General features: G+C 44.3%; 1 protein-coding gene across 2 annotated transcripts in view; it reads left to right on the top strand.

The window, feature by feature from the left end:
- The window catches only part of LOC146348206 (cytochrome P450 4B1-like), a 28,746-nt gene that overhangs the window by 546 nt on the left and 3,168 nt on the right, over positions 1–25,032 (top strand). The window contains exons 2-11 of one of the 2 annotated variants that reach the window (XM_084852591.1): positions 2,506–2,647; positions 4,855–4,899; positions 7,857–7,984; positions 17,891–18,015; positions 18,424–18,575; positions 19,191–19,297; positions 19,732–19,922; positions 20,440–20,573; positions 21,538–21,602; positions 24,536–24,618. In XM_084852591.1, the coding sequence (XP_084708717.1) occupies positions 2,506–2,647; positions 4,855–4,899; positions 7,857–7,984; positions 17,891–18,015; positions 18,424–18,575; positions 19,191–19,297; positions 19,732–19,922; positions 20,440–20,573; positions 21,538–21,602; positions 24,536–24,618 (1,172 nt within the window). The remainder of the gene's footprint in view (positions 1–2,505; positions 2,648–4,854; positions 4,900–7,856; positions 7,985–17,890; positions 18,016–18,423; positions 18,576–19,190; positions 19,298–19,731; positions 19,923–20,439; positions 20,574–21,537; positions 21,603–24,535; positions 24,619–25,032) is intronic. The other variant, XM_084852592.1, reaches the window with a different exon arrangement.

Here is a 25,032-nt window from a genome sequence, read left to right as displayed (position 1 = left end):
CGTCTTAACCACTAAGCCACCGCAGCCCCTTCTTAATGATTTCTTAATGACAATATATTAGAATCTCAGAAAAATGAACCTTTAAACCAGTGGTGGAGAAACTGTGGCCCTCTGGATGTTTTTGGACTACAATTCCCATCATCCTTCAGCATTGGTCATAATGGCTGGGGCTGATAGGAGGCCCACAACACCTTGTGGGTCACATTGCCTTGCCCCTGTTTTAAAGTGTTAGTGCCACTCATGGCGTAACTCGTCCCAGGTGTGCTGCTGTTGCACCTGCTACAACACCGGACTGTTATTGAACAGCTATGATGTGAGTGGCTAAGGGCAAATTAAAGCTTATGGTGCTGCCATGACTTCTGCACTGGAGTGTGGGCTGAGCAGAATTCCTATGAAGCAAGGCAGTGGGATATAATATATGGTGCAGCATTGGCAGGCAGGAGATAAGTGCAGAAATTCCCACGGTTTGCACCAAGAATTGCATCCCTCTAGTCGTATTTTTAGGGATGTGATAAGTGGGTGAGTACTGCAGTTTGGGGGGCTGTTCTTTCAACTTAACTTTCAGCACTGATGGCCACCCACTCTCCTACAAGCGTGCAATGAACAGTTTAAAATGTGCAAATATTACTTCCATTTAGAAGAAGGCATGATGCTTTCCATGCCACTCTGCTGGAATATGTTTTGCTGGTTCTGTTAATCCAGAGTAAGTAGACTGACTTTAAATCAATGGCAATATTAAGGGTAGAAACAAAATGGTAGGTAACCATGATGGTTCATTTGAAAAAGCCAAAAGCCAAAGAAGCTTTATTAGGGACAACTAATAGAGAGGAATCAATCAAATGGATAAATTCATTGAGAAATGATCTTTGTTGTGTTTTAGAATAATAGTTTTCAAAATTAATGTATGCCTTTCTTCAGTATTATGTTTGTGTACATTATTTTGTGTATTTGTCATATTTACTTTATCTTAATAAGATATATCATTACTTTAAAAAGTAGTGAACACGCTTTGGTGTTCTCCAGGACTCTTATTCAGGCTAGAAGCTAAATGCAACAACAGGTGGGGAAGGTGAGTGTGTGTGTGTGTTTAGACAAAGCTGGTCATGGTGAAAAAGCCCCATAGTCTGCTGTTTGCAACAGTCTGGATGGAGAGTAGGAGTTGTTATGCAGATTAATACCTGCCAGCTCCAAAACAAATTTCAAAATGCACTGAGGGCAACTGGGACAAAGAAACAAAGATGGCTGTTCATACATTTTAAAAAAATATATAAAAAGTCCATGAAAACAAATATAGGGTAGGGTTATATTCACCGTTACACTAGCAGAAAATGTCAAGAGCTGGCATTGTTATGCTAGCAGTTGTAGAACTACTAACAGAACAATAGCACAACTAGTGCAAGCAACACCTTTCCAACGGGTTGTGCAATGTTTCGTGGAACACTTCATACAACACCTGGTGGAATGACTTATACACTACCTTGCAGCAATCTATGTATTGGATGTGACACTTGACTTGCACAAGGATGAAAATGGGGTTTCTACAGGCAGAAGAAACTTCACAGTAATGGAATGACACCACTGGATGCAACCCATAAAACCTAGACATACTTAGGTGTTTTTGTTTTGGAGATGTTGAATTTAGCAGCCCAGAAAGGGGTCTTAAAAAGTGGAGAAAAATGATCTTCTACCACGTGAAGATGGGACTTAACTTGAGGTCAGGGGTGCATTATATGGCCTTCAACCACCAGGTAAGGCTACATAATTGATAATTTGGCTTCTATTGGTCCTTTAAGTCTGCACTACATTTCCTACACTTCATCTTAAGACTATTGAAAACTGCAGACTTTTGTACTTCAGCATCATGCACAGCTCTCTCTCTCTCTCCCCCCCCCCTCTCTCTCTCTTTTTGCTTAACATGCAGCCTAAAACAAAACAGATGTTGTCCAGACATGATGCTAGGGCATCTTGTAGAGGTAGTCTTCAACTAGTATAGAGGTGTCATTTGGGGTGACACAAAGCTTCTTTTAGGGGTGGGGGGAACCCTCCACTTCCTTTTTTATAAATGTGGCCTGGGGGCATCATATGTTAAGCAGACTTATTTCTGGACAGACAGAAACATGTTTCTTGATCAGAGAGAACGCTGGTGCATCTCGAATGGATTTTCAGACTGTTGGTCATGGAGATGTATGATATGGGGTAGCCCAAAGCTTATTTTGGGATACAGTGGCATATAAATCCCAGCTATTCAAGCTGCTCATGGAGTTCTGTGTCCAATAAATAACTGTTTGGGAACTCAAAACCAGCTTTAGCTTTGTGCCTGATGAAAGCTTCAAAAGTTTGTTTACTGCTTCATAACATTTTAGTTGGTTGTGGGTAGAATTTGTTAAAGTAGTGTATAACTTCTGAGACCACCTTCCTTTGTATTGCTTATTATCACCCCCCCCCCGCCCCCGCGGGTTTGACAGAGGTGGATATAATAGTTTTAGCTTTCTTCTATTATTACAGCTCGGCCGAATTGGAGAATTGGGTACAATGGTGTCCTGGTCAGAGAAATATCCCTGTTGTCATTCCTTATGGTTTGGAGCTTTCTTGGGTTTCCTGAATATCTACCATCCAGATTATGCCAAAGCTGTCTATAGCAGAGGAGGTAATGAAATGGCCCATTTTAACATAAGATAAACAGTGATAGCGCTCTTCAAGTACTTGAAAGGCTGTCACAGAGAGGAAGGCCAGGATCTCTTCTCGATCATCCCAGAGTGCAGGGCACAGAATAATGGGCTTAAGTTACAGGAAGCCAGAGTCCGGCTGAACATCAGGAAACACTTCCTGACTGTTAGAGCAATACGACAATGGAACCAATTCCCTAGGGAGGTGGTGGGCTCTCCCACACTGGAGGCATTCAAGATGAGGCTGTCCAGCCACCTGTCAGGGATGCTTTGATCTGGATTCCTGCATTGAGCAGGGGGTTGGACTCAATGATCTTATGAGCCTCTTCCAGCCCTACTATTCTATGATTCTATGAATTGTCTATGCCATAGCTATAAGTTCTGTGCCATTTAGGTTGGATCCTATATTCACTTACCTGGCAGTAAGTCCCATTGTACTCGACAGGGCTTACCATTTCTAGACCACGTTTAAAATTAAACACCTTCTCAAGCTTCTTAACTGTCTTTCGTGTGTGTGTGTGTGTGTGTGTGTGTGTGTATACACATAAACACACACATACCCCATCACTAACATAACAGGAATATTGAAGTCTTATAGCAAAATGTTTGGGCCTCTGCTTTCTTCAGCTGCTCTGATGTAAACACACACAACTAAAACAGCAAATACATACATATATATATATATATATATATATATATATATATATATATATATATATAATACGAAGAAAAAAATAAAATATCAGTGCCATTTATAACCTCTGTTGTAAAGGCCTTTTCACTGTAGAGGTGTGTCTGCTGATACTGTAGTAGATTGATAAGGATTTCTGTATCCTGTGAACTTCCTCCTTACAGGACAGTAGCCTGCCTGAGATTAATAGGTATTTATGTCTTTCTTCATGGGCACAGTAAGACATTTCAAGCAATACAAAAAGCCAACCAACCAGCTATTCTTGCTCAACACTGTGATCAAGGACAGTGTAAAAAGAAGCACAAGTATGTATCACTATGGTCTTCTATGTGCGGGGCAGCAAACATTAATTTGTCCCACATTAATGAAGTCCTAATTGATGGAGATTATATGAAAAATATTTTTCAGAGATGGGATTGCACTTTGAGATGAGGGTATGTAAAGAGCTTGTTGCTTGGGGAAAGGTACAACTAAGTATGTTTTGAACCATTCTGAGTGCCAGTCCCTGCTTTTTCAGTACTTCTTGGTAGCTGTTTTATAGCTCGGTAGAAACAGTGCGCTAGTCCAGATGACTGGCAGCTGGCGGTATGGCTTAAATATGCCCTGGTGGCTGGTGGCGCATGCCGACCACCAATGTGAATATTCCATGTTGTCGCGGCTTATCATTTCCTGTGAACCTGGATAGGATGGCTTGTTACCATGGTTAACACGCCACTCCAGAACAGCCTATGGGCTGCCAGCTGCCGATCGTGCGATCCCAGTCAGAATCAGTTCCAGGTTTTGTGAGGAGGACATGGGAAAGATATGCCAAGGGTACCCATCTCCTCTTCCTCCTTGCCACTTTACCACTGCCCACACGCTTGCCTCTCTCTCTGGGCTCAATTGACACCATCTCCCAGAGGAAGAGAAGACAAGGCATGGGGAAGTTACTGTTCCTTCTCCGTGTGTATTCCTTTCGCTGCTTGCTTGCTTGCTTGGAGAGGGCAGACTAGCAGGCACGAATAACAAGGATGGAGGACAAGGACATGAGGTTTCCACAGGGATTGCCAGAGGGCCGCTGCTGGGGTGTGGGCCTTGGCAGGTGCCCAGTAATACGAACAGCTGATTTTGAGTAGGTAGTGAATACTTTGTGTGCTAGGGAAATGGTTATAAGACCTCTTCAGTAGCTTTTATAAACACTTTATGAGAAGGAACCTGTTTCTGTTATGAAGTAGTGATAGCCACAGAATTCCTCTCTATCACCTTGCCTGAAAGCCACCTCAGCTCTTCACTTTTTTTTTTGCACCTTCTGTAACATTATTCCTAACATTCATTCGTAGGAATAATAATATACCCAGCATGCAACACATTGCCAGGAGAGGAGGCTTTAATTATCTATCAAATCTTATCTGTCTGTCATCTAATCTGAACAGCAGGAGGAATTACCATTCTGCTGTTTGAATAACCTTTAAAAATTTGTCATTGCTCATTGCTTGTTCTCATCCTTTTTGGACACAGATCCAAAGGCACTTGATTTCTACAATTTTTTTATCCCATGGATTGGTAAGTAGCAGTATATTTTATTATATTTATTTAGATGAATTTGGTTCTGCATGCAGTCTTCTTGTGGTGTCTGACTGGATGTTAACATGGACATTTTGTCATGTGATATTATTGTTTTAATTCTGAGGAGAAAGGAAGCAAGTACTCTACCTATGGCATACTATCAAACTGTATGTTAAAATTGGAGCTCAGGGATCCAAAGAATGGTCATGATTCCCAGCTTTCAGACCTTCCAGTGTGTAGTGGATGATTCAGATGAGAACTAGGCACAGGCTACTTCATCAGGGGTGGGACAGTCAGTGCCTTATTCAGGGCCCTCCTAGCCAGAGGACACAGCCCTGCCATTGTCCTCTGATTTGCAGGATACGTCCCTAACAGAAATGCCATCTCCTGAGTTTGGCAGAAATCTCAGACTACAAAAGCCAGTGAAAACCCTTAACAGCCCAGTCAGCTTCTCCAGGAAGGGTGGATCTGACCACACTACAGGTCTCCTCGGCGGCTTACATAAGGCTTCAGTTCAACTCATAAGGCAAGACAACGTCCTCCTATAGTTCGAGTAGGAGAGAATTCCAGCCAGCACGACCCATTTGGAGCTATCTAAGGTCCTATTTTCTTCCTGCTTTGATCTGACTGCCATCAGATGCTTCCCCTGCAAGCCTCAAGAAACCACAGAATGGGCAAAGAATACAGTAGCCTAACACAACTGTGATTGTATTGAGGCTGCCTGCATTTGACGTATCTATAGGGCTAGCCCAACATAGTTTGCTGTCAGTGGCAAAGGGCAATATGGTACTCGCACCCATTCCATGTACAAAAGCCAACTAGACTGACAGTTGACCCTTGCTAAAACACTGGAGACAAGGCGGGATCCTCCATTCCACCTTACGGCAACAGGCTAACTTAGGGGGCACAGGGCAGGCCACAAGCTCTGCCCTCCAACACTCACTGCTGCTCCCTACCCTCTTGGAGCTACCTATAGCTCAAGAGTGCCAAGGGAACCATTCTTATATTGCTGTTCCAAGCAAACTTGTCCTTTCATGTAGAATCTGCTGCTGCTTAGCTGACCTGGTTAAGGGAGGTGCAATTAACACATTTCACTTCCTCAGGAAGTTTTGTTTACGTTAGATCATTGGTGTCTATTCTAATAAATTTAACAATCTCCTTGGATACTTCTGACATAAGGTTGCAGAGCATCTCACTAATCATTATGCTAAGTACCTTCCATTATAAGGCCCAGTTCAAACTAAAGCCCAAGGCAATGTAATTATAGGCCATCTTCCTATCTGAGTGGACTGAGTGTGACATGCATCCCAGTTCTCTGAGTGGTGAGGTTTCAGGGGTTTCAGTGCTTACTCTCAGTTTGGGTTTTCTTTGAATGAGGTCAATGGCAGTGTGAAGGATTGCTGGTTTCACCCCAACAACCCTGCAAGGTGGGACAGGACCAACTCGGCCACCGATTTCCCCAAAAGTAACCCAGTAGCTCCCACCCAGGCCAATAGGCACTGCATTTAGCACTGAAGTTATTCAGGTAGAACACACCAACTGAAGGTTGGATAAAAGTGTATTAAAAGGAAAAGGGCAAAGAGGAAGGAATAGGGGAGAGGTGGTAGGTTGTACAGGAAATTACAAGCAGGGTACAAAACTCTAAAGAAAACCAGAAACGCCAAACCCCAAGGCACACACTCCCAAGAGTAAAACAATAAAGCTAGCTAGTCTATCCTATACACACCAAAGTATGGACCTCCCAGGATAGCCATCGACCAGCAGCACACCCTAGCACCATCAGGGCCAGAAGAAACACCCGCCCCTTCCTTAGCCCTCTTTTTATTACCCAGCCCTAGCAACTCCAGGCAGATTTGGAACACCCAATCCAAGCCCAGTCCCAGGACACCCCACTCCACCCTCCAAAGAGGTTGCATCTTCCCACTAGGCTGTTGTCACTTTCCCGATTAGCCGGAGCAACCCGTGGCCTTGAGCTGCCAGGCTGAGAAACGGCCCCAAGCCCATCAGCCTCCAGGTGGCTGCTGTATACGTGACTGCCCCCATGGCCCTCATGGTTCTTACTCCATTAACCCATTCTTGACAGGCAGTTTAGGGCATTTGATAATATTTGCATTCATTTACAAATATATAGGTTGAGCATAGGAGGAAGTATTACAGCCTGCACCCATTTCCACGGACACTGCTCCCCATCAGATTTCTAGGGGACTCTGGTACCCTAGAGGTGCTTCCAGAGCTCTAAGTCAGTTCTCTCATCTCAGCCTAAATTTGTCTCAGTCTGACCCAAGTGCAACTCCAGCTCCTTGCATTTTCACAGACTGAATTTGCACTTTCCTTAGAGGAGGTGGGGACAGGCAAATCCTGAATCATACCTAGTCCACCCCAAGTCAACAAAGCATTTTGTTAAGACATAGACATGCCCAGGCATGTTCTGGCCAAACCACGTTCCGGAGAGAGGATGTTTCATTCCGGCTTTTGCTAAATCAATTTGCCAGGCCAGAGGTGTCCAGTAGGTTTGACCAACTTTTGTCAGTTAACCTCATCCTTGTTATTATCACAGAATCAAAGGAGATCATCCAGATCATCACCCCTCTCATTACATTACAGCACCCATCTTGTTCCCTGTGTTTTACCCCTCCAAAACTACTGCCATGCCTTTGGTGCCCAGCTCGTCCTTCCTTCTACAGCTTCAGAAACAGCCACCATTGCAATAACTCACACCCTCTATAATGCTGGGAGGGATCAAAGTGATGAACCACATTAATACAAAATTCCTCTCCACGCATATGTCATTTATTGCAAAAATAAGGAAATGTTGGTTATGGTAATGGATGGGGTTTAGCATGGAATGTTAAAGCTTCTGCGCAGGCGGTTTCAACCATGTCTATCTTCATATATGTGCTGCTGCAGATATTAATAACAGAAAGGGCTCTGACTAGTTTTTCTTCCCTTACTAGGGAAAGGGCTGTTGGTTTTAGATGGGCCCAAATGGTTCCAGCACCGACGACTGCTGACTCCAGCATTTCACAGTAATATTTTAAAGTCATATGTGCCGCTGATGGTCACCTCCACTAAAGTAATGCTGGTAAGTAAACTGACTTTTATAAGCTATGCTGTGCGGGGGCCACCCAAGACGGCAGAGAGTTCTGACAAAATGTGGTCCACTGGAGAAGGAAATGGCAACCCACTCCAGTATTCTTCTTGCCAAGAAAACCCCATGGAACGTATCACAAGGCTAAAAGATATGACGCCGGAAGATGAGCCCCTCAGGTCGGAAGGTGTCCAATATACTACTGGGGAAGAGCAGAAGGAATTTCCAAGTAGCATCAGAAAGAGTGAAGCAGCTGTGGATGAGTCTGGTGGTGAAAAGAAAGTCCGATGCTGTAAAGAACGATATTGTTTAGGAACCTGGAATGTAAGATCAATGAATCAAGGTAAGCTGGAGGTAGTCAAACATGAGATGGCAAGATTGAACATCGCCATCTTGGGAATCAGCGAACTCAAATGGACAAGCATGGGCGAATTTAATTCAGGTGACCATTATATCTACTACTGTGGGCAAGAATCCCTTAGAAGAAATGGAGTAGCACTCATAGTCATTACAAGCAGTACTGGGGTACAATCTCAAAAATGATAGAATGATCTCAGTACGAATCCAAGGCAAACCATTCAACATCACAGTAATTCAAGTCTATGCCCCATCCACTGAGGCTGAAGAAGCTGAGGTTGATCGGTTCTATGAAGACCGACAACACCTTCTAGAACTAACACCAAAAAAAGATTCCTTTTCATCATAGGGGATAGGAATGCTAAAGTAGGAAGTCAAGAAATCACCGGCATAACAGGCAAGCATGGCCTTGGTGTACAAAATGAAGCAGGACAAAGGCTAATAGAGTTTTGCCAAGAGAACACGCTGATCATAGCAAACACTCCTTTCCAACAGCACAAGAGGCGACTCTACACATGGACATCACCAGAAGGTCAATATCGAAATCAGATTTCCTTTGCAGCCAAAGATGGAGAAGCTCTATACAGTCAGTCAAAACAAGACCTGGAGCTGACTGTGGCTCAGATCATGAGCTTCTTATCGCAAAATTTCGGCTTAAATTGAAGAATGTAGATAAAACCACTAAACCATTCAGGTATGACCTTGATCATATCCCTTATGAATATACAGTGGAGGTGAGGAATAGATTTAAGGGATTAGACCTGATAGACAGAGTACCTGAAGAACTATGGACGGAGGTCCGTAACATTGTTCAGGAGGCAGCAACTCAATCCATCCCAAAGAAAAAGAAATGCAAGAAAGCAAAATGGCTGTTTGATGAGGCTTTACAAGTAGCTGAGGAAAGAAGGGAAGCAAAAAGCAAGGGAGAAAGGGGAAGATATATCCAACTGAATGCAGAGTTCCAGACAATAGCAAGGAGAGACAAGAAGGCCTTCTTAAATGAACAATGCAAAGAAATCGAGGAAAACAATAGAATGGGAAAGACTGGAGATCTTTTCAAGAAAATCGTAGGGATGTACGAAAATTCCGCCACGGATCTCGGGGAGGCCGACTGCCAGCGCATTTGGCCCCCCGAAATCGGTGGCAGAACGTCCCGCCACCCCCTGCCATCCCCCCAGGACGAGACTGACCTTGGGCGGATCTTCCTGGCGGTGGCTCTGGCGGCGGCGGCGGCGGTTCGGCGGCTGCGGCAGTCAGTCTTCTGACCGGCTGCCGCCGCCGCTGTTTCCAGTTAAAAAAAAAACAAAAAAAGTGACAGGCTACGCAAAAATTTACGTAGCCTATCATGGCTAAGTTTTTTTTTTAAAATGGGATAGGCTACGTAAATGTTTTAAATACTTTAAAAAAAACCCACACACACGCGCGTATGCAAACGCCGGCGGCCATGGCCGCCGCCATTTGCGTTCCTTATTTTGGCATGTCTTAGTCTACGTCAACATTTACGTAGACTAAGACAGCGAAAATAAGGGGAACGCAAATAGCGTAGATGCCACGGCCGCCGCCATTTGCGTACACGATTTTTTTAAAGTCAGCCGTGATAAGCTACATAAACATTTACGTAGCCTATCATGGCTGACTGCAGGGATGCAAACGGCGGCGGCTACGGCCACCGCCATTTGCGTCCCTGCTAGCCAGCAGCCGGATGTCCGGCTGGTGGCAGAGCCGGCCGGTGGCTCCGCAGAATTGCTGCGGAGCACAGCCGGCCGGCCAGGATTCCGGGGGGGGGGGGAGGAACAGAGCGCCTCCCCCCCCACGAGGATTCCGGGGGGAGGGACGGAACTATGGCCTCCCCCCCAACCATAAACATAATTCGTGAAAGGTAAGTACCTTTCGTACATCCCTAGAAAATCGGAGATCTCAAGGGAACATTTTGTGCAAAGACAAGCATGATAAAGGACAAAGAACTCAGGGACCTAACAGAAGCAGATGAGATTAAGAAGAGGTGGAAAGAATACACAGAAGAACTATACAGGAAAGATCTGAATGTCCCTGATAGCCATGATAGTGCGCTCACCGAACTTGAGCCAGACATCCTAGAGAGTGAAGTCAAGTGGGCCTTAGGAAGCATTACTAACAACAAAGCTAGCGGAGATGACAGTATTCCAGCTGAGCTATTTAAAATCCTAAAAGATGATGCTGTTAAAGTGCAGCACTCAATATGCCAACACATTTGGAACACTCAACAGTGGCCACAAGACTGGAAAAGGTCAGTTTACATTCCAATTCCAAAGAAGGGCAAAGCCAAAGAGTGTTCAAACTACTGTACAATTGCGCTCATTTCACATGCCAGCAAGGTGATGCTCAAAATCCTACAAGCTAGGCTTCAGCAGTATGTGAACCAAGAACAACCGGAAGTACAAGCTGGGTTTCGAGGAGGCAGAGGAACTAGAGATCAAATCACCAACATTCACTGGATCATGGAGAAAGCAAGAGAATTCCAGAAAAACGTCTATTTCTGCTTCATTGACTACGCTAAAGCCTTTGATTGTGTGGATCACAACCAACTGTGGCAAATTCTTAAAGAGATGGGAGTACCAGACCACCTTACCTGTCTCCTGAGAAACCTGTACGAGGGTCAAGAAGCAACAGTAAGAACCGGACATGGAACAACTGATTGGTTCCAAATTGGGAAAGGAGTACGACAAGGCTGTATATTGTCGCCCTGCTTATTTAACTTATGTGCAGAGTACATCATGAGAAACGCTGGGTTGGATGAATCACAGGTCGGAATTAAGATTGCTGGGAGAATTATCAACAACCTCAGATACGCAGACGATACCACCCTAATGGCAGAAAGTGAAGAGGATCTAAAGAGCCTCTTGTTGAGGGTGAAAGTGGAGAGTTGGACTATAAGGCTGTGACAGCTGGACTATAAGGAAGGCTGAGCGCCGAAGAATTGATGCTTTCGAACTGTGGTGCTGGAGAAGACTCTTACGAGTCCCCTGGACTGCAAGGATGTCAAATCAGTCCATCCTAAAGGAAATCAACCCTGAGTGCTCATTGGAAGGACAGATACTGAAGCTGAAGCTCAGATATTTTGGCCACCTAATGCGAAGAGAAAACTCCCTGGAAAAGACCCTGATGCTGGGAAAGATTGAAGGCAAATGGAGAAGAGGACGGCAGAGGATGAGATGGCTAGATAGCATCACCGATGCAATGAATATGAACTTGAGCACACTCCGGGAGAGAGTGGAGGACAGGAAGGCCTGGCGTGCTATGGTCCATGGGGTCACGAAGAGTCGGACACAACTTAATGACTGAACAACAAAAAACTGACTTTTAGCTCTCTTGTTTCTGATTGAAAACTTAAGCCAACTGTCTCTGGGCTATTTTTTTAAATATTGTGTTTTTTAATATTTTAAATGTGATTTTAATATGTATATGTAAACCGCTGATGGGTTTTATTATATTTAGTGGTATATAAATATCAGAAATACATACATACATAATATATCAATGTCACAAATACTATTTGGGTCCTAATCCAGAGTCTGGAAACTTTGATAAGAAATGTTGATCTTGTCAAGATTGAGCCCAGGCCTTCTGTTTTGGTTTCAGACTCTGATTCAGATTCGGAGATGGAATTAGAAGCCCAGCAGAGACAGGGTGTGTGGGAGGAAATTCCCCAAGACTCCTCAGGAGCCAGCAAAGAACCTTCCCAGGGTCTAATTGAGGAGAAGGGCCAGGCTCAGAGACCATCTTCTCCCTTGCCCTGTGGGAACACAGGCTCTGTCGGAGAGGGAGAGAGCTTCGGGACTGACAGATGCTAGAACCTGCCGCAGAATTAAGTGGGTGGAGTTGAGAGGAGGAGGTGTGAGGCGTCACACCAGATTGGCTGCCCATCAGAAGCTGGGTTGGGAAGATCCTCCTTGAAGGCAGGAGCTCAGAAAAAGCCAGCTGAGCATGGCAGAAAACCTGTCCGGAGTTGAAAGGCAACTCTCCTGCTTTCAGTAGCTCTCTTACCAAAAGATTTATCTTTGAAATTACAGCTAGAGGACAGTTCTAAGCTTCTGTAGTCACTTGAGAGGTGATGAAGTGCTCTTAGCTGAATAGAGTTTGTGGATTGCACAGCGAGTCTCTGCCGCCTCCTTACTTAGTAGGAGGGTTTAGCATCCCTGGCAGATCTTACACAAAGCGTATTCACAACAGGTATCTGCAGTTTCCTTTACATCATCATGGATGGTGGCCACCGAACTGGTAGCGTGCTCGCCTATCCCATGCAAGCCCACCTGTGCCTACTCTGACTCCCCACCACCCTCCCACCCCAACATTTCACTGTTTAAGAGCCTGTAAGGATGATCAAGATGCCAGATTCTAGAAACCAATAACCAGTGGTAATGTTATGCGCAGCAGGGGGCAGCCCTGTGCTGGATTTGCTTGGGGCACATAAGCTCCAAATTTAAATGGTTCTGATCCTGTACAAGTTGGCTAATAACTGGATGCATCTTTGCCTGGGAATTCCAGATACTGTGAATATCTCTTCAAAAGCACTGTTGTCAAGGAAAAATGGAGAGGCAAAGATACAGTGTGCCAAGCACGTCCATAACTATAGGGAAGGTGTTTTGTTTTTGTTTTAACTTTTATTTCTAAGTAGGAAGCTAAGCTCAGTTCAGGGAGGTCCTTACTTTTGTTGTGAGGCCCCATCACCTCAACAGGTCTGGAGCAACACCAGGGTAAGGGGGGTGGATTGAGGGTCTTCATGGGGGAGTAAGTAGCCTCTTGATTTTGAAGGGAAAACTCAGTTATCATAGAATCATAGAATAGTAAGGTTTGAAGGGGCGTACAAGTCCATCGAGTCCAACCCCCTGCTCAGTGCAGGAATCAAAGTCAGAGCATCCCTGACAGATGGCTGTCCAGCCTCGTCTTGAACGCCTCCAGTGTGGGAGAGCCCACCACCTCCCTAGGTAACTGGTTCCACTGTCGTATTGCTCTGACAGTCAGGACGTTTTTCCTGGTGTTCAGCCGGAATCTGGCTTCCTGTCACTTGAGCCCATTATTGGGAGGATCAAGAAGAGATCCTGGCCTTCCTCTCTGTGACAGCCTTTCAAGTACTTGAAGAGTGCTATCATAGTCTTCTATGTCTTCTCAGTCTTCTCTTCTCAAGGCTAAACATGCCCAGTTCTTTCAGTCTCTCCTCACGGGGGCTTTGTTTCCAGTCCCCTGATCATCTTTGTTGCCCTCCTCTGAACTCTTTCCAGTTTGCCTGCACCCTTCTTAAAGTGTGGTGCCCAGAACTGCACACAGTACTCCAGGTAAGGCCTAACCAGTGCTGAGTAGTGGCGGACTAGTATCTACCAGGATTTGGAAGCTATGCTTCTATTAATGCAGCCCAAAATAGCATTTTCCTTTTTTGCAGCCACATCACATTGTTGGCTCATATTCAGCTAGGGATCTACAACAATTCCAAGATCCTTCTTGCTTGTAGTGTTGTTGAGCCATGTATCCCCCATGGTGTAACTGTGCATTTGGTTTCTTTTTCCTACATGCAGAACTTGGCATTCATCCTTTAAAATTTCATTCTGTTGTTCTCTTCGCAGCGCTCCAGTCTATCAAGATCACTTTGAATTTTGTTTCTGTCTTCCAAAGTATTAGCTATCCGGACCAATTTTGTGTCATCTGCAAATTTGATCAGCATTCCCTGCACCTCTTCCTCCAAGTCATTAATAAAAATGTTGAAGAGCACTGGGCCCAGGCTGAGCCCTGCGGTACCCCGTTCGTTACCTCTCCCCAGTTTGAGAAGATCCCATTGATAAGCACTCTTTGAGTCCGATTCTGTAGCCAGCTGTGGATCCACCGGACCGTTGTTTCATCTAGCCCACCTTGAGCTAGTTTGTTCATCAGGAGATCATGGGGCACTTTGTCGAAAGCTTTGCTGAAGTTGAGGTATATGATGTCCACAGCATTTCTACAGTCTGCAAGGGAGGTTACCTGATCCAAAAATGAGATCAGATTAGTCTGGCAGGATTTGTTCTTGACAAATCCATGCTGGCTTTGAGTAATCACTCCATTGTTTTCAAGGTACTTACAGATGGATTCCTTTATTATCTGCTCCAGCATTTTCCCAGGGATTGTTGTCAGAATGACTGGTCTGTAGTTCCCAGGTTCCTCCTTTTTACCCTTTTTGAAGGTAGAGACAACATTAGCCCTCCTCCAGTCATCTGCCACTTCACCTGTCTTCCATGATTTCTCAAAGATAATAGACAGTGGTTCTGAGAGTTCTTCTGCCAGTTCCTTTATTACTCTAGGGTGCAGTTCATCTGGCCCTGGAGATTTGAACTCATTCAAAGTAATTAGGTGTTCCTTGACCATATGCCTATCGATCTCAAGCTGCAATCCTACCCCTTCTGCCTGTACTTTGCCTTTGCTGGGTGTGTGTGTGTATGTCATAGACCCTCTTTTGGGAGAAGATTGAGCTGAAGTAGGAATTGAGCACTTCTGCCTTTTCTTTGTCATCTGTTATCATTTTGCCATCCTTATTTAATAGCTGAACCACCATTTCTTTCCTCTCTCTTTTACTATGCACGTAGCTAAAGAAAGCTTTTTTGTTGCTTTTAGCATCCCTCGCTAACCTGAGCTCGTTCTCAGCTTTAGCCTTCCTGGCACCATTCCTTGCAATTCTGTGCTACCTGCCTGTATTCTTCCTTTGCTTGGCCTTCTTTCCACTTCCTGTATGTGTCCTTTTTTGTTTTCAGCAGGTCATCTCTTAGCTTATTGTGAAGCCACATTGGCTTCTTCTGTTGTCTTCCTCCTTTTTTTCTTGTTGGAATGGTTTGTAATTGTGCCTTGAGAATGTCCTTTTTTTAAAACTCCCACCCATCTTGGACTCCTTTTCTCATTAGAGTTGCTTGCCATGGGACCTTACTGATCATTGTTCTGAGTTTATTATAATCATCTTTCATAAAATCCAGGGTACGGGTTTGGCTACACTCGGCTTTTGCTTCCTTTAGAGCCATGAACTTAAGTATAACATGGTTGCTTTCCCCCAGAGTTCCTGTAACTGCTACTTCACCCACTAAGTCATCTCTGTTGGTTAGGATCAAGTCAAGGATAGCCGATCCTCTAGTTCCTTCCTCTGCTTTCAGTAGAAGGAAGGTATCCGCAACACAAGTCAGGAATTTCTTGGAGGGGCCATGTTTTGTAGAATTTTTCTGCCAACAAATATAGGGGAAATTGAAGTCCCCCATTACATCATGCTTCCTTGAAACATTGGCTATTTGCTTTTCAAAAGTTTCATCCTCATCTTCTTCTTGATTGGGTGGCCGGTAGTACACTCCGACCACCATGTTCCTTTTATGCTTTGCTGCATTTATTTTAATTCAGATGCTCTCAGTGGGGCTACCAAGCTCATCCTCCTGTATTTCTGTGCAGAGATAAGGATTTTTAACATATAGTGCAACCCCACCTCCCTTTCTGTTCCTCCTGTTCTTTTTGAACAGGTTATATCCTTCAACTGCTGTATTCTAGTCATGAGAGTCATCCCACCAAGTCTCAGTTATACCTGTATTAAGAGTTCGAGATCGTTCTGTTTGTTTCCCATACTCTGGGAATTAGTATATAGACACTGAAGACCATGTATTTCATGATCTGGCTTTCTTCCTACTAGTTTGTGAAGGCTATTGTTGGGCGCTATTAGAGCTGTTCTCTCTGTTGCGGTGCATGAGCCTTCGTCCATTGTTACCCCCAACTTTACGTCTCCCTTCCCCATAGGACTCAGTTTAAAGCCCTCCTGATAAAGTTCTTCATGCTGTGGCCAAAGACATTCTTCCCGGCCTTTGTGAGGTGCGACCCGTCCCTTGCCAACAGTCCGTCTTCCAGGAAGTACAGCCCGTGGTCCCAGAATCCAAATCTCTCTTGTCAGCACCATCTTCGTAGCCAGTCATTCACCTGCAGTATTTTTCTTTCCCTTTCTATCCCTCTTCTAACTACTGGAAGGATGGATGAGAAAACTATCTGGGCCCCAAAGTTCTTGAGTTTCCTTCCCAAAGCTTCAAAGTCTGATGTGATTTCTTCGTAGCTCTGCTTGGCGGTATCATTTGTTCCCACATGGATGAGAAGAAAGGGATACCTGTCAGTGGGCTTTATGAGTGCAGGCAACCCTTCAGTCACGTCTCTAATCCGTCCTCCCAGGAGACAGCATACCTGGTTAGTCCCCGGGACTACAGCAGTCTTGCTTATTTTATCCCTTGTGCTCCAGATGAAATACCAATAGAGAAAGGAAATGTAATATCAAACTGAAGGAGTCTTAGGAATTTCGTGAAGGGGAAAACGAGTCTGGTAGGAGAATGGTGGTCCTAGAAGTAACCGGGATTTCTCTGGGCGGCAGATAGACTGACCACCTGTATTTTCCTTCAGTTTGTGTTGTCTGGAGAAGAGAAACTGGAGGAGGGGCAACATGAAATCTGTTGTAGAATCCCCTCCTTCTCTCCCCAGGAAAGTGTACAGTTAAGTTCGATGATGAATAAGAATGCTTCAAATTATGCTATAGGGAGGTTTGCAGAAAGATTTCTGGTAGAATAACCAGTAAACCCTAAGGTAAAATTTTGCACAATGTTATGTACATGTAAAAATAAGCATATTTTCTGCAATATAGAGCAGGGGTGGGGAACATGTGGCCCATGGGCTTTCTGCAACCCCCCAACACCCCCAGTGCCCCCTGCTGCTCCTGTTTATTTTCCCCGAGAAAAAAGGCGGAAATGTTGCGGAGGCTTAGAATTTAGCTTGTTCTCGGGCTAAAATTCTCCATTCTCAGCCTCTGTATCTGCTACAGAGGCTTAGAACACAACTTCAAGCACCAGCCCTGCCTCATGTGGAGCAGCTGGTGGAGCAGGAAGAGTGGTGAATTGGGCTGCTTCCCTGTCCCTAGGAGGAGGGCCTCCCAATGCTTCCAGCAGGTGCTCCAGAGAGCCCTGCCAGCCACTCTCCTGCTGTGGCATTTACATAAGGAGAGAGCACCTAGCAGTGCTCTCCAGAGCAGCCATCCTCTAAAGAGCCATGTCAGCCCAGGAAGCAGCAGGCATGGCTCTTCAGAAAGCTGGCCAGGCCAAAATGCCCAAGGGGGTCCTTCCTCAGAGCCAGGCATTTTGGGAGGCGTGTTCCAGAAGATTGCCTGTACAGGCAGTGTGACATGGTAAAGGGAAGGGGGTGGGGACCAAGGGGTGGGGCTGGGGTGCAATGAGGCAGCAATGCATGTGCTCTCTCACCTCAGGTAGCGGGAGGGCTTGAGCCAGCGCTGGCAACTTTCTCCCTTTTTTGCCTCAGTAGTTGTGGGGAGAGTGCAGCCCACAGCGGGTCCAGGGGAGAGGTGGTCCCCAGACTCACCAAAGTTGCCCACTCCTGGTATAGAGTCATTTAGTACTGGAATAGTTAAAATGTTGAGGTAAAAAGTGGCTAGTTTGCCTCCAGTCTTTTCAGGATGGCATAAGTAGGAGGTTTCAAAATGTCCTTTTAATGTGTGCAATATTCCTCTGTGCTCTCTTTCATTAGGATAAATGGGAAAAGCTGATCTCAGAAGATAAATCACTGGATATTTTCCAGCATGTTGGCCCTATGACACTGGATATTATGCTGAAATGTATCTTCAGTTATCACAGCAACTGCCAGAATGACAGGTTTGTATGGCTTGTAGTAAAGGCATCGGAAAACCTGCGCCCAGTTTATAGGTGACCCAGAGAATGACTCAGGAGAAAAGGCCCCCTCGAATAACACTCCTCGTGCAATGAAGAGTGATTCACATGGCCATCAGGCTTGAAGTAACTACTGCATGCTGTTTATTGGCTCATGGCCAGCCACTCATACGCCTCTACAACTATGTGCCATTGTCTGCCATTTTTCAGCAAATGTGCATAATGCTTCATCTTTCATATGAGGTGTAGGGTGTGTGTGTGGCGGGGAGGGGAGGGGAGAGAATCACGCTCATACATAAATACAATACATAAGTAATTATATTGCCTTGTATTATGCCATTTTTAAAAGAAAATCATAAAAATTAATTAAATTCTTTCTTGACTCCCCTACAGTAAGAATTCATATGTCCAAGCGGTTAGTGACCTCAGTTGTTTGATACAGGAAAGAATACAGACATTTCTCTATCACAATGATCTAATCTATCATCTCTGTCCTCATGGATACCGTTTCTTCAAAGCCTGCAAAATAGCTCATCACCATACAGGTAGTCTCTTTGCTTGATATTATCTTCCAATAGATCCTTGTAAAATGGAAGGATCAACACACCTGTGCTTACATAGCTAGATCTCCAAGGAGAAATATTCTTTCAGACCATGGATGGTGACTTGCCAGGCCTCAGGCAGAATCGGGGGTTGGGGGGGGGCGGGGAGGAACAGCACCAAACACAAAGAATCAAAAAAGAGGCAATGCCTCAAAATGGTACTGTAAATGAATTCTTGTGAATTAGTAAACTTTCTGAATAATATAGTGAGATGCCCAACATGGTTCAGTAATGCCTAGTTGAAATGTATTTGGCATTTCACTATGTTATAAGGACATTTTACTATTTTATAAAAACCAGTGTACTGTACCATTTTTGAGCTCCCTTCCCCACCACTCTCTCTCTCTCTCTCTGTTTCCTCAGGCAGAATCTGACCACTGACTTATTTTGTCTAAATAAATAAATAGTAAGAAGCAGTCCTAACCCAGAAAGAAGCGTCTCTTTAGAAGTTTTGCATTTCCACACCATTTTTAAAATTAGAGACACAGCACATCTGAAGCGCTAATGCTGTTAGACTTGTTTGGGAAAATCATTAGGTGTATTAACTTTCTGACACAGAAAAAGTGATTCGGGAGAGAAAGACACTTCTCAAAGATGAACGAGAACTTGAAAAGATCCAGAAGAAAAGGTATCTAGACTTTCTAGATATCCTTCTCTGTGCCAAGGTGAGCAGAATCCATATGACATTTCCAAGGAAGAGAAGTGTGCATGTGAAACCACCACCACCAGTACCACCTATTCTATCTTTCCCTTCCTAGCAAAACATCTGGAACCCACTGTTATTGTTGAAATCACTGATCAGTTCTTGCTTTGTTACTCTGTTGTGGCCCTCCCTGATCTGGTGCCTCCAGATGTGCTGGATTATGATGATGAGACTTGTGGTCCAAGACATCTGGAAGGTGTCAGGTTGGAGAAGGCTGCTTTATTGGGATCACCCCAGCATGAAAATGCATTAGTCTTACTGTAAGTCTATCCATAAAGCAAACAGCTTAACCTGAGAGTCTGTGTCTTCTCGTAAAGGAGGCAAGGTGACTGCATAAGATAGAATGTAGAGCCTGCTTTCAGTGGCTTTTGACCTTGATAATTCTCTGGCTGCCAGGATGTAAATGGTGTTGGATTATCTGAGGAAGACATACGTTACGAGGTGGACACTTTCCTGTTTGAGGGCCATGATACCACAACCAGTGGAATTTCCTGGATCTTATATGCAATGGCCAAGAACCCAGAGCACCAGCAAAGATGCAGGGAGGAGATAAAGGCAATTGTCGGGGAACGAGAGACCATGCACTGGTGAGAACTTCTTTCATTCAGAATCTTTTTGCTTTGTGAAGATCTGTGTTCAATCGGTACATGACTATGGGTTTCCAAGTGTGTTAGTGGCTCTGTTTTCAGACCCTAAATTTTAAGGCAATGTAGAAATATTCGGGGTACTAATGTTTGCACTGCCTTAACAGAAGCAGGATACCATAAAGGCCTAGATCTCCTTCAGATATTGCAAATGCTGCTGCCCAGTTGAGTGTCTCATGCTTCTGCATGTTGAGATTAATAGTAAGTCTGGAAGTGGATTTGTTTGGGAGTGGTACGCAAGTCGCATTTGCATATGGAACATCTGTATTTCTCCCACTGTCATTCCTCTTCAGTTATTGTAGAGGAAGTACAAATGTGGAATCAGAAAACACTTGCACATCCAATTTTGGCATTTCTCTTAATATCTGATCTTCTTTCAGCCCTGGCCTGGGGAATATTTGTGTCCTGGTGTCGCTTGCTCAACTTGTGTACTTTTGTTTTTTTGGGTATTTCCAAAAAGGAATGACCTTAATAAACTGGATTACACTACGATGTGTATTAAGGAAAGCCTCCGTGTTTATCCTCCGGTCCCTCAAGTGTATAGAGAGCTCAACAAGCCTGTCACATTTTCTGATGGAAGGACATTGCCTGAAGGTCTGCTTCATTGCATTTGAATAGATTATTGCACTGTCTTTTAAATAAATGACTGATGATTGACTGATAGGTGGAAACTCAAAGAATGGCAAGGGTGACCTGAATGAGAAGTTTCTGAAAAGGTTTTGGCATGGTGGAGTGATAGGGCTGACCTGTTCAGTTGATTTGTAGGATATAATTCTCTATCTGGCTTTGGAGTTGGAAGCATCTAGAATTAGCAGAGTGGCATAGGAGATGTACTACCCAACTTCTATTTCAGCCCATTATGAAAAAAACATCCTTCCTTGAAATGGAAAAAAAGTTTCTACCTTGTTAATGGATGCAAGCCAGGGAAGGGTCACAAGTCAGTGGCAGAGTACATGTTTTGCATATACAAGGGACCAGGTTCAATCCCCGATATCTCCAGGTAGGGCTGGGAAAGGCTGCTGCCTGAACCTCTGGAGAGCCATTGCCAGTCAGGGTAAACAATACTGGGCTAGATGGACCAATAGTCTGACTGGCAGCTTCATATTTTTAAGCATGCATTTTTAATTTTAAAATTATATGCCACTTTGAGTGCTGTTTACAGCATTGACTATAGCTATGAAATGCCCAAATAAATTAAACATACAGTCTAATCACACCCCAAGTCTTTCCAGGTAGATCTCTCTATTCCATGACTCCTCTTTTTATGACATGAGTTGATAAAGTGAAAGGTCACATCTTCATGAAAGCAAACAAACCCAGTATAATTGCCACCAACACACTGTTATACTCAGTATGCAAAATATTTTTTTAAAAGCTACAAAACAGTGGCAAAAAATAAGCAACAAAATAAACAGTAACACTATAGCAGCAGCTAAATATCTTAAGCAAAGTGTTGGCACAATGCAGCAGCACAGCATTGGAATGTATCATTGTTAGGCATTTCCTCCACCATTTATTAATGAAATCTCCTCCTGACCCCTGCTCTCAATCCTAACAGGTGCCTTGATATCCCTGAACATTTATGCTCTTCATAAAAATCCTGAAGTGTGGAATGATCCTGAGGTATGTTTTTTGTTCTGGAGAGTTGTTAGGGCTTTGGTTTTATCATGGAGTGACCAAGAATCACAGAAGCACTGCGTGTGAACTTACCCTTTGGAACAGGGTTTCATGCAGAAGGAGATAAATTCACAGTGAAGAGATTCTCCACCTGACTTGTGAAGACTTTGCAGGCAACTTGGATGGTCCTGGATGTGATATTTGGTATTGTACTCCATTAAAAAAGTACTTTTAGAATTGTGCAAAATAGGAAACATTGGAACAAGAAAACTTGCTGCAACTTGGTATAGCTTAACATTCCACTGCCTGACATTGATTTCCCTGTGCCAAAGTACAGATCAGCATTCTCCAACCTGGTGCCTTCCAGATGGTTTTTTGACTACAACTCTCAGCATTCCTGACCATTGACCATCTGGTTGGGAATGATGGGAGTTAAGTCTAAAACATCTGGAGGGCACCAGGTTGGGGAAGGCTGGTATTGACAGTATCAGAACAGATGTAGCATAGATGCACGTTCAAAGAACTGAATATTATGTGGTTTTAAAAAAGGAAATAAAGTGAGAAAGAAATCTGTGCCAAAGTAACTCAAGTTCTGAACTGCAACCTTTACTATTAATTTATTATGCAAATTAGTCTTGTTTACCTTGCATAATTTATTCTATTTCTATTGGTCATACGGAATGTTGACGCAGGTCACTGAAGTCTCATTTTTTTCACTACTGGAAAGCATTAGTGCCCTGGATTGATTGATTGATTGATTGATAGATTTCATTTCATTTCATTTCTACACTGCCCAATAGCCGAAGCTCTCTGGGCGGTTCACAAAAATTAAAACCAAATAGCACACAATAGAACAATTTAAAATATACAGAACATTAATGCCACAATATAACAATGCAACCACAATAAAACCTAGCAGCAGTGCAGGAGTTTAAAATACAGATTTAAAACAGCAAAGCTAAAAGTTCAGAAAGCTAAAATGCTAAAATGCCTGGGAGAATAAAGAGGTCTTCACCTGGCGCCGAAAGGAATACAATGTAGGTGCCAGGCGAACCTCACTAGGAAGCTCATTCCAGAGCTGGGGTGCCACAGCAGAAAAAGCCCTCCTCCTAGTAGCCACCCACCTCACTTCCTTTGGCAGGGGCTCACGGAGGAGGGCCGCTGATGATGATCTTAAGGTCCGGGCAGGCACATATGGGAGGAGGCGATCCTTCAGATAACCTGGCCCCAAGCCATTAAGGGCTTTAAATGTTAATACCAGCACTTTGAATCAGGCCCGGAAATGGACTGGCAGCCAGTGCAGCTGGAAAAGTACTGGCGTAATATGAGCTCGCAGGCCAGTCCCTGTTAACAATTTTGCTGTCCTATTTTGGACCAGCTGAAGTTTCCGGACCGTTTTCAAAGGCAGCCCCATGTATAACGCATTGCAGTAATCCAGACGAGAAGTTATCAGAGCATGGATCACTGTAGCTCTGTCCAGATAAGGGCGTAGTTGGTATACCAGCCTAAGCTGATAAAAAGTGCTCCGTGCCACTGAGTTCACCTGTGCCTCAAGTGACAGTTCTGGATCCAAGAGCACCCCCAAACTACGAACCTGATCCTTTAGGGGGAGTGCAACTCCCTCCAGAACAGGTTGAATATCACCTAGCCGGGCAGACGAACCACCCACTAACAGTACCTCCGTCTTGTCTGGATTGAGTTTCAGTTTATTGGCCCTCATCCAGTCCATTACCGTGCCCAGGCACTGATTCAGAACAGCCACTGCCTCACCTGGATTTGATGAGAAAGAGAGGTAGAGCTGGGTGTCATTCGCATATTGATGGCACCTCAGCACACACCTCCGGATAACCTCCCCCAGCGGTTTCATGTAGATGTTAAACAGCATGGGGGATAGAATAGAGCCCTGTGGAACCCCATGGCACAATTGCCATGGCACAGAGCAATAATCCCCCAGCACCACCTTCTGGAATCGGCCATCCAAGTAGGAGCGGAACCACTGTAATGCAGTGCCTCCAACTCCCAACCCAGACAACCTATCCAGAAGGATACCATGGTCGATGGTATCGAAAGCCGCTGAGAGGTCCAGACGAATCAGCAGGGTCGCACTCCCCCTGTCCCTCTCCTTGATGTTCCTATGATGTTCCTATGACCATCAGAAACTAAATAAATCATGCAAAGTAAGCATGACTATGATTTGTGTAATTTGCATAATGAATGAATTATGAGCTAGATTGACCAATGGTCTTATTCAGTACAAGCCAAATCATAGATTCATGGTAGCTATGTGAGCTTCTAGAGAGGCAAATCTATCTGCTGAAGAAGGATTCTGCATGCAGACCCGATTTCAGATCAGGACCCAGGGACTCAAAAGAGAATTGTGCAGGGTAAAAAGCAAAACAACATAAGGTGATCTGTGGTGAACTGAGTATATGTACCTTACTGTGCAGGAATGGCTGTGTACAAACCTTTGAAAACTTTTGAAAACAATGCTTATTCTTATTGCTTTTTCCAAGAATTAAGCTCTGAAAAGATCAGGAGAGAAGTGCAAGAGCTGTACAAGAGGGACACACATGTGCACATTCATTCCCCTAGAACATGGGAGATGCACATACAATCCACACCTGCATGTACACATCACTTGATTCTCTACATTTGATGACTGGCAGTTGGATGTAGGGACTGGACTTCAAGGAAAATCATTGTGCTTGAGATGGTGTGAGGTGAATGAAAGTTCTCTTTGTGGTGTTAAATCTGTGAGGGCCTTTTGCACATGCAAGTCATCACTTGATACTGCAGTAATCAGGTGATGAGCATGCATGTGTGAACCAGTGCGTGAAGAATATGTGGCATATTTTCATTGAGCTTTAAACTCAAATGGTGGATAACCACCGTCGTGTTCTCCGTACTGTGCCTGCACCAGTAAACTTCTTTTCTTCCAGGTGTTTGATCCTCTGAGGTTTTCACCGGAGAATTCATCTCGGCGACATCCTTATGCATTTTTGCCTTTTGCTGCTGGACCCAGGTAATTAATTACGTAACAAAGTCCACGGTATTAATAAACAAATGCAACACAAAGTGAACACAAAGTAAAACTTGATGGATATGGTACATGAATGAAGTTCAGTCCCACGACTGTGCATTGCTCCTGGTACGGGAACCTCACTGTTGTTGTTTTGTGATGAGGAGAATGGGCCAGTCTCTTTCCATGTGACAAAATGTTTATTCTCTCTTTGAGCAGTGAACAAAGCCCTCTCCTTTCAGAAGGAAGGGTAGCTCTTCCCCTCTCTAAAGGGTGTGCAGTCAGTGTGACTGATCCATTTATTGAGGCCTTAAGACTGATATATATACAGTATCTCTCTCTTTGGGCTACCCCCACCCCGAATCTATGGTGGTGCTTTTGCCATGAACTGAAAGTAGTTGTCTGAACTTACCACAG

This window comes from Heloderma suspectum, chromosome 4, assembly GCF_057233095.1.
Source record: "Heloderma suspectum isolate Gila_16-S chromosome 4, 16-S_ref, whole genome shotgun sequence".
In the NCBI taxonomy this organism is placed as follows: domain Eukaryota; kingdom Metazoa; phylum Chordata; class Lepidosauria; order Squamata; family Helodermatidae; genus Heloderma; species Heloderma suspectum.
Note: the sequence above shows the minus strand (reverse complement) of the source record. Positions and strands in the feature narration are given on the sequence as shown.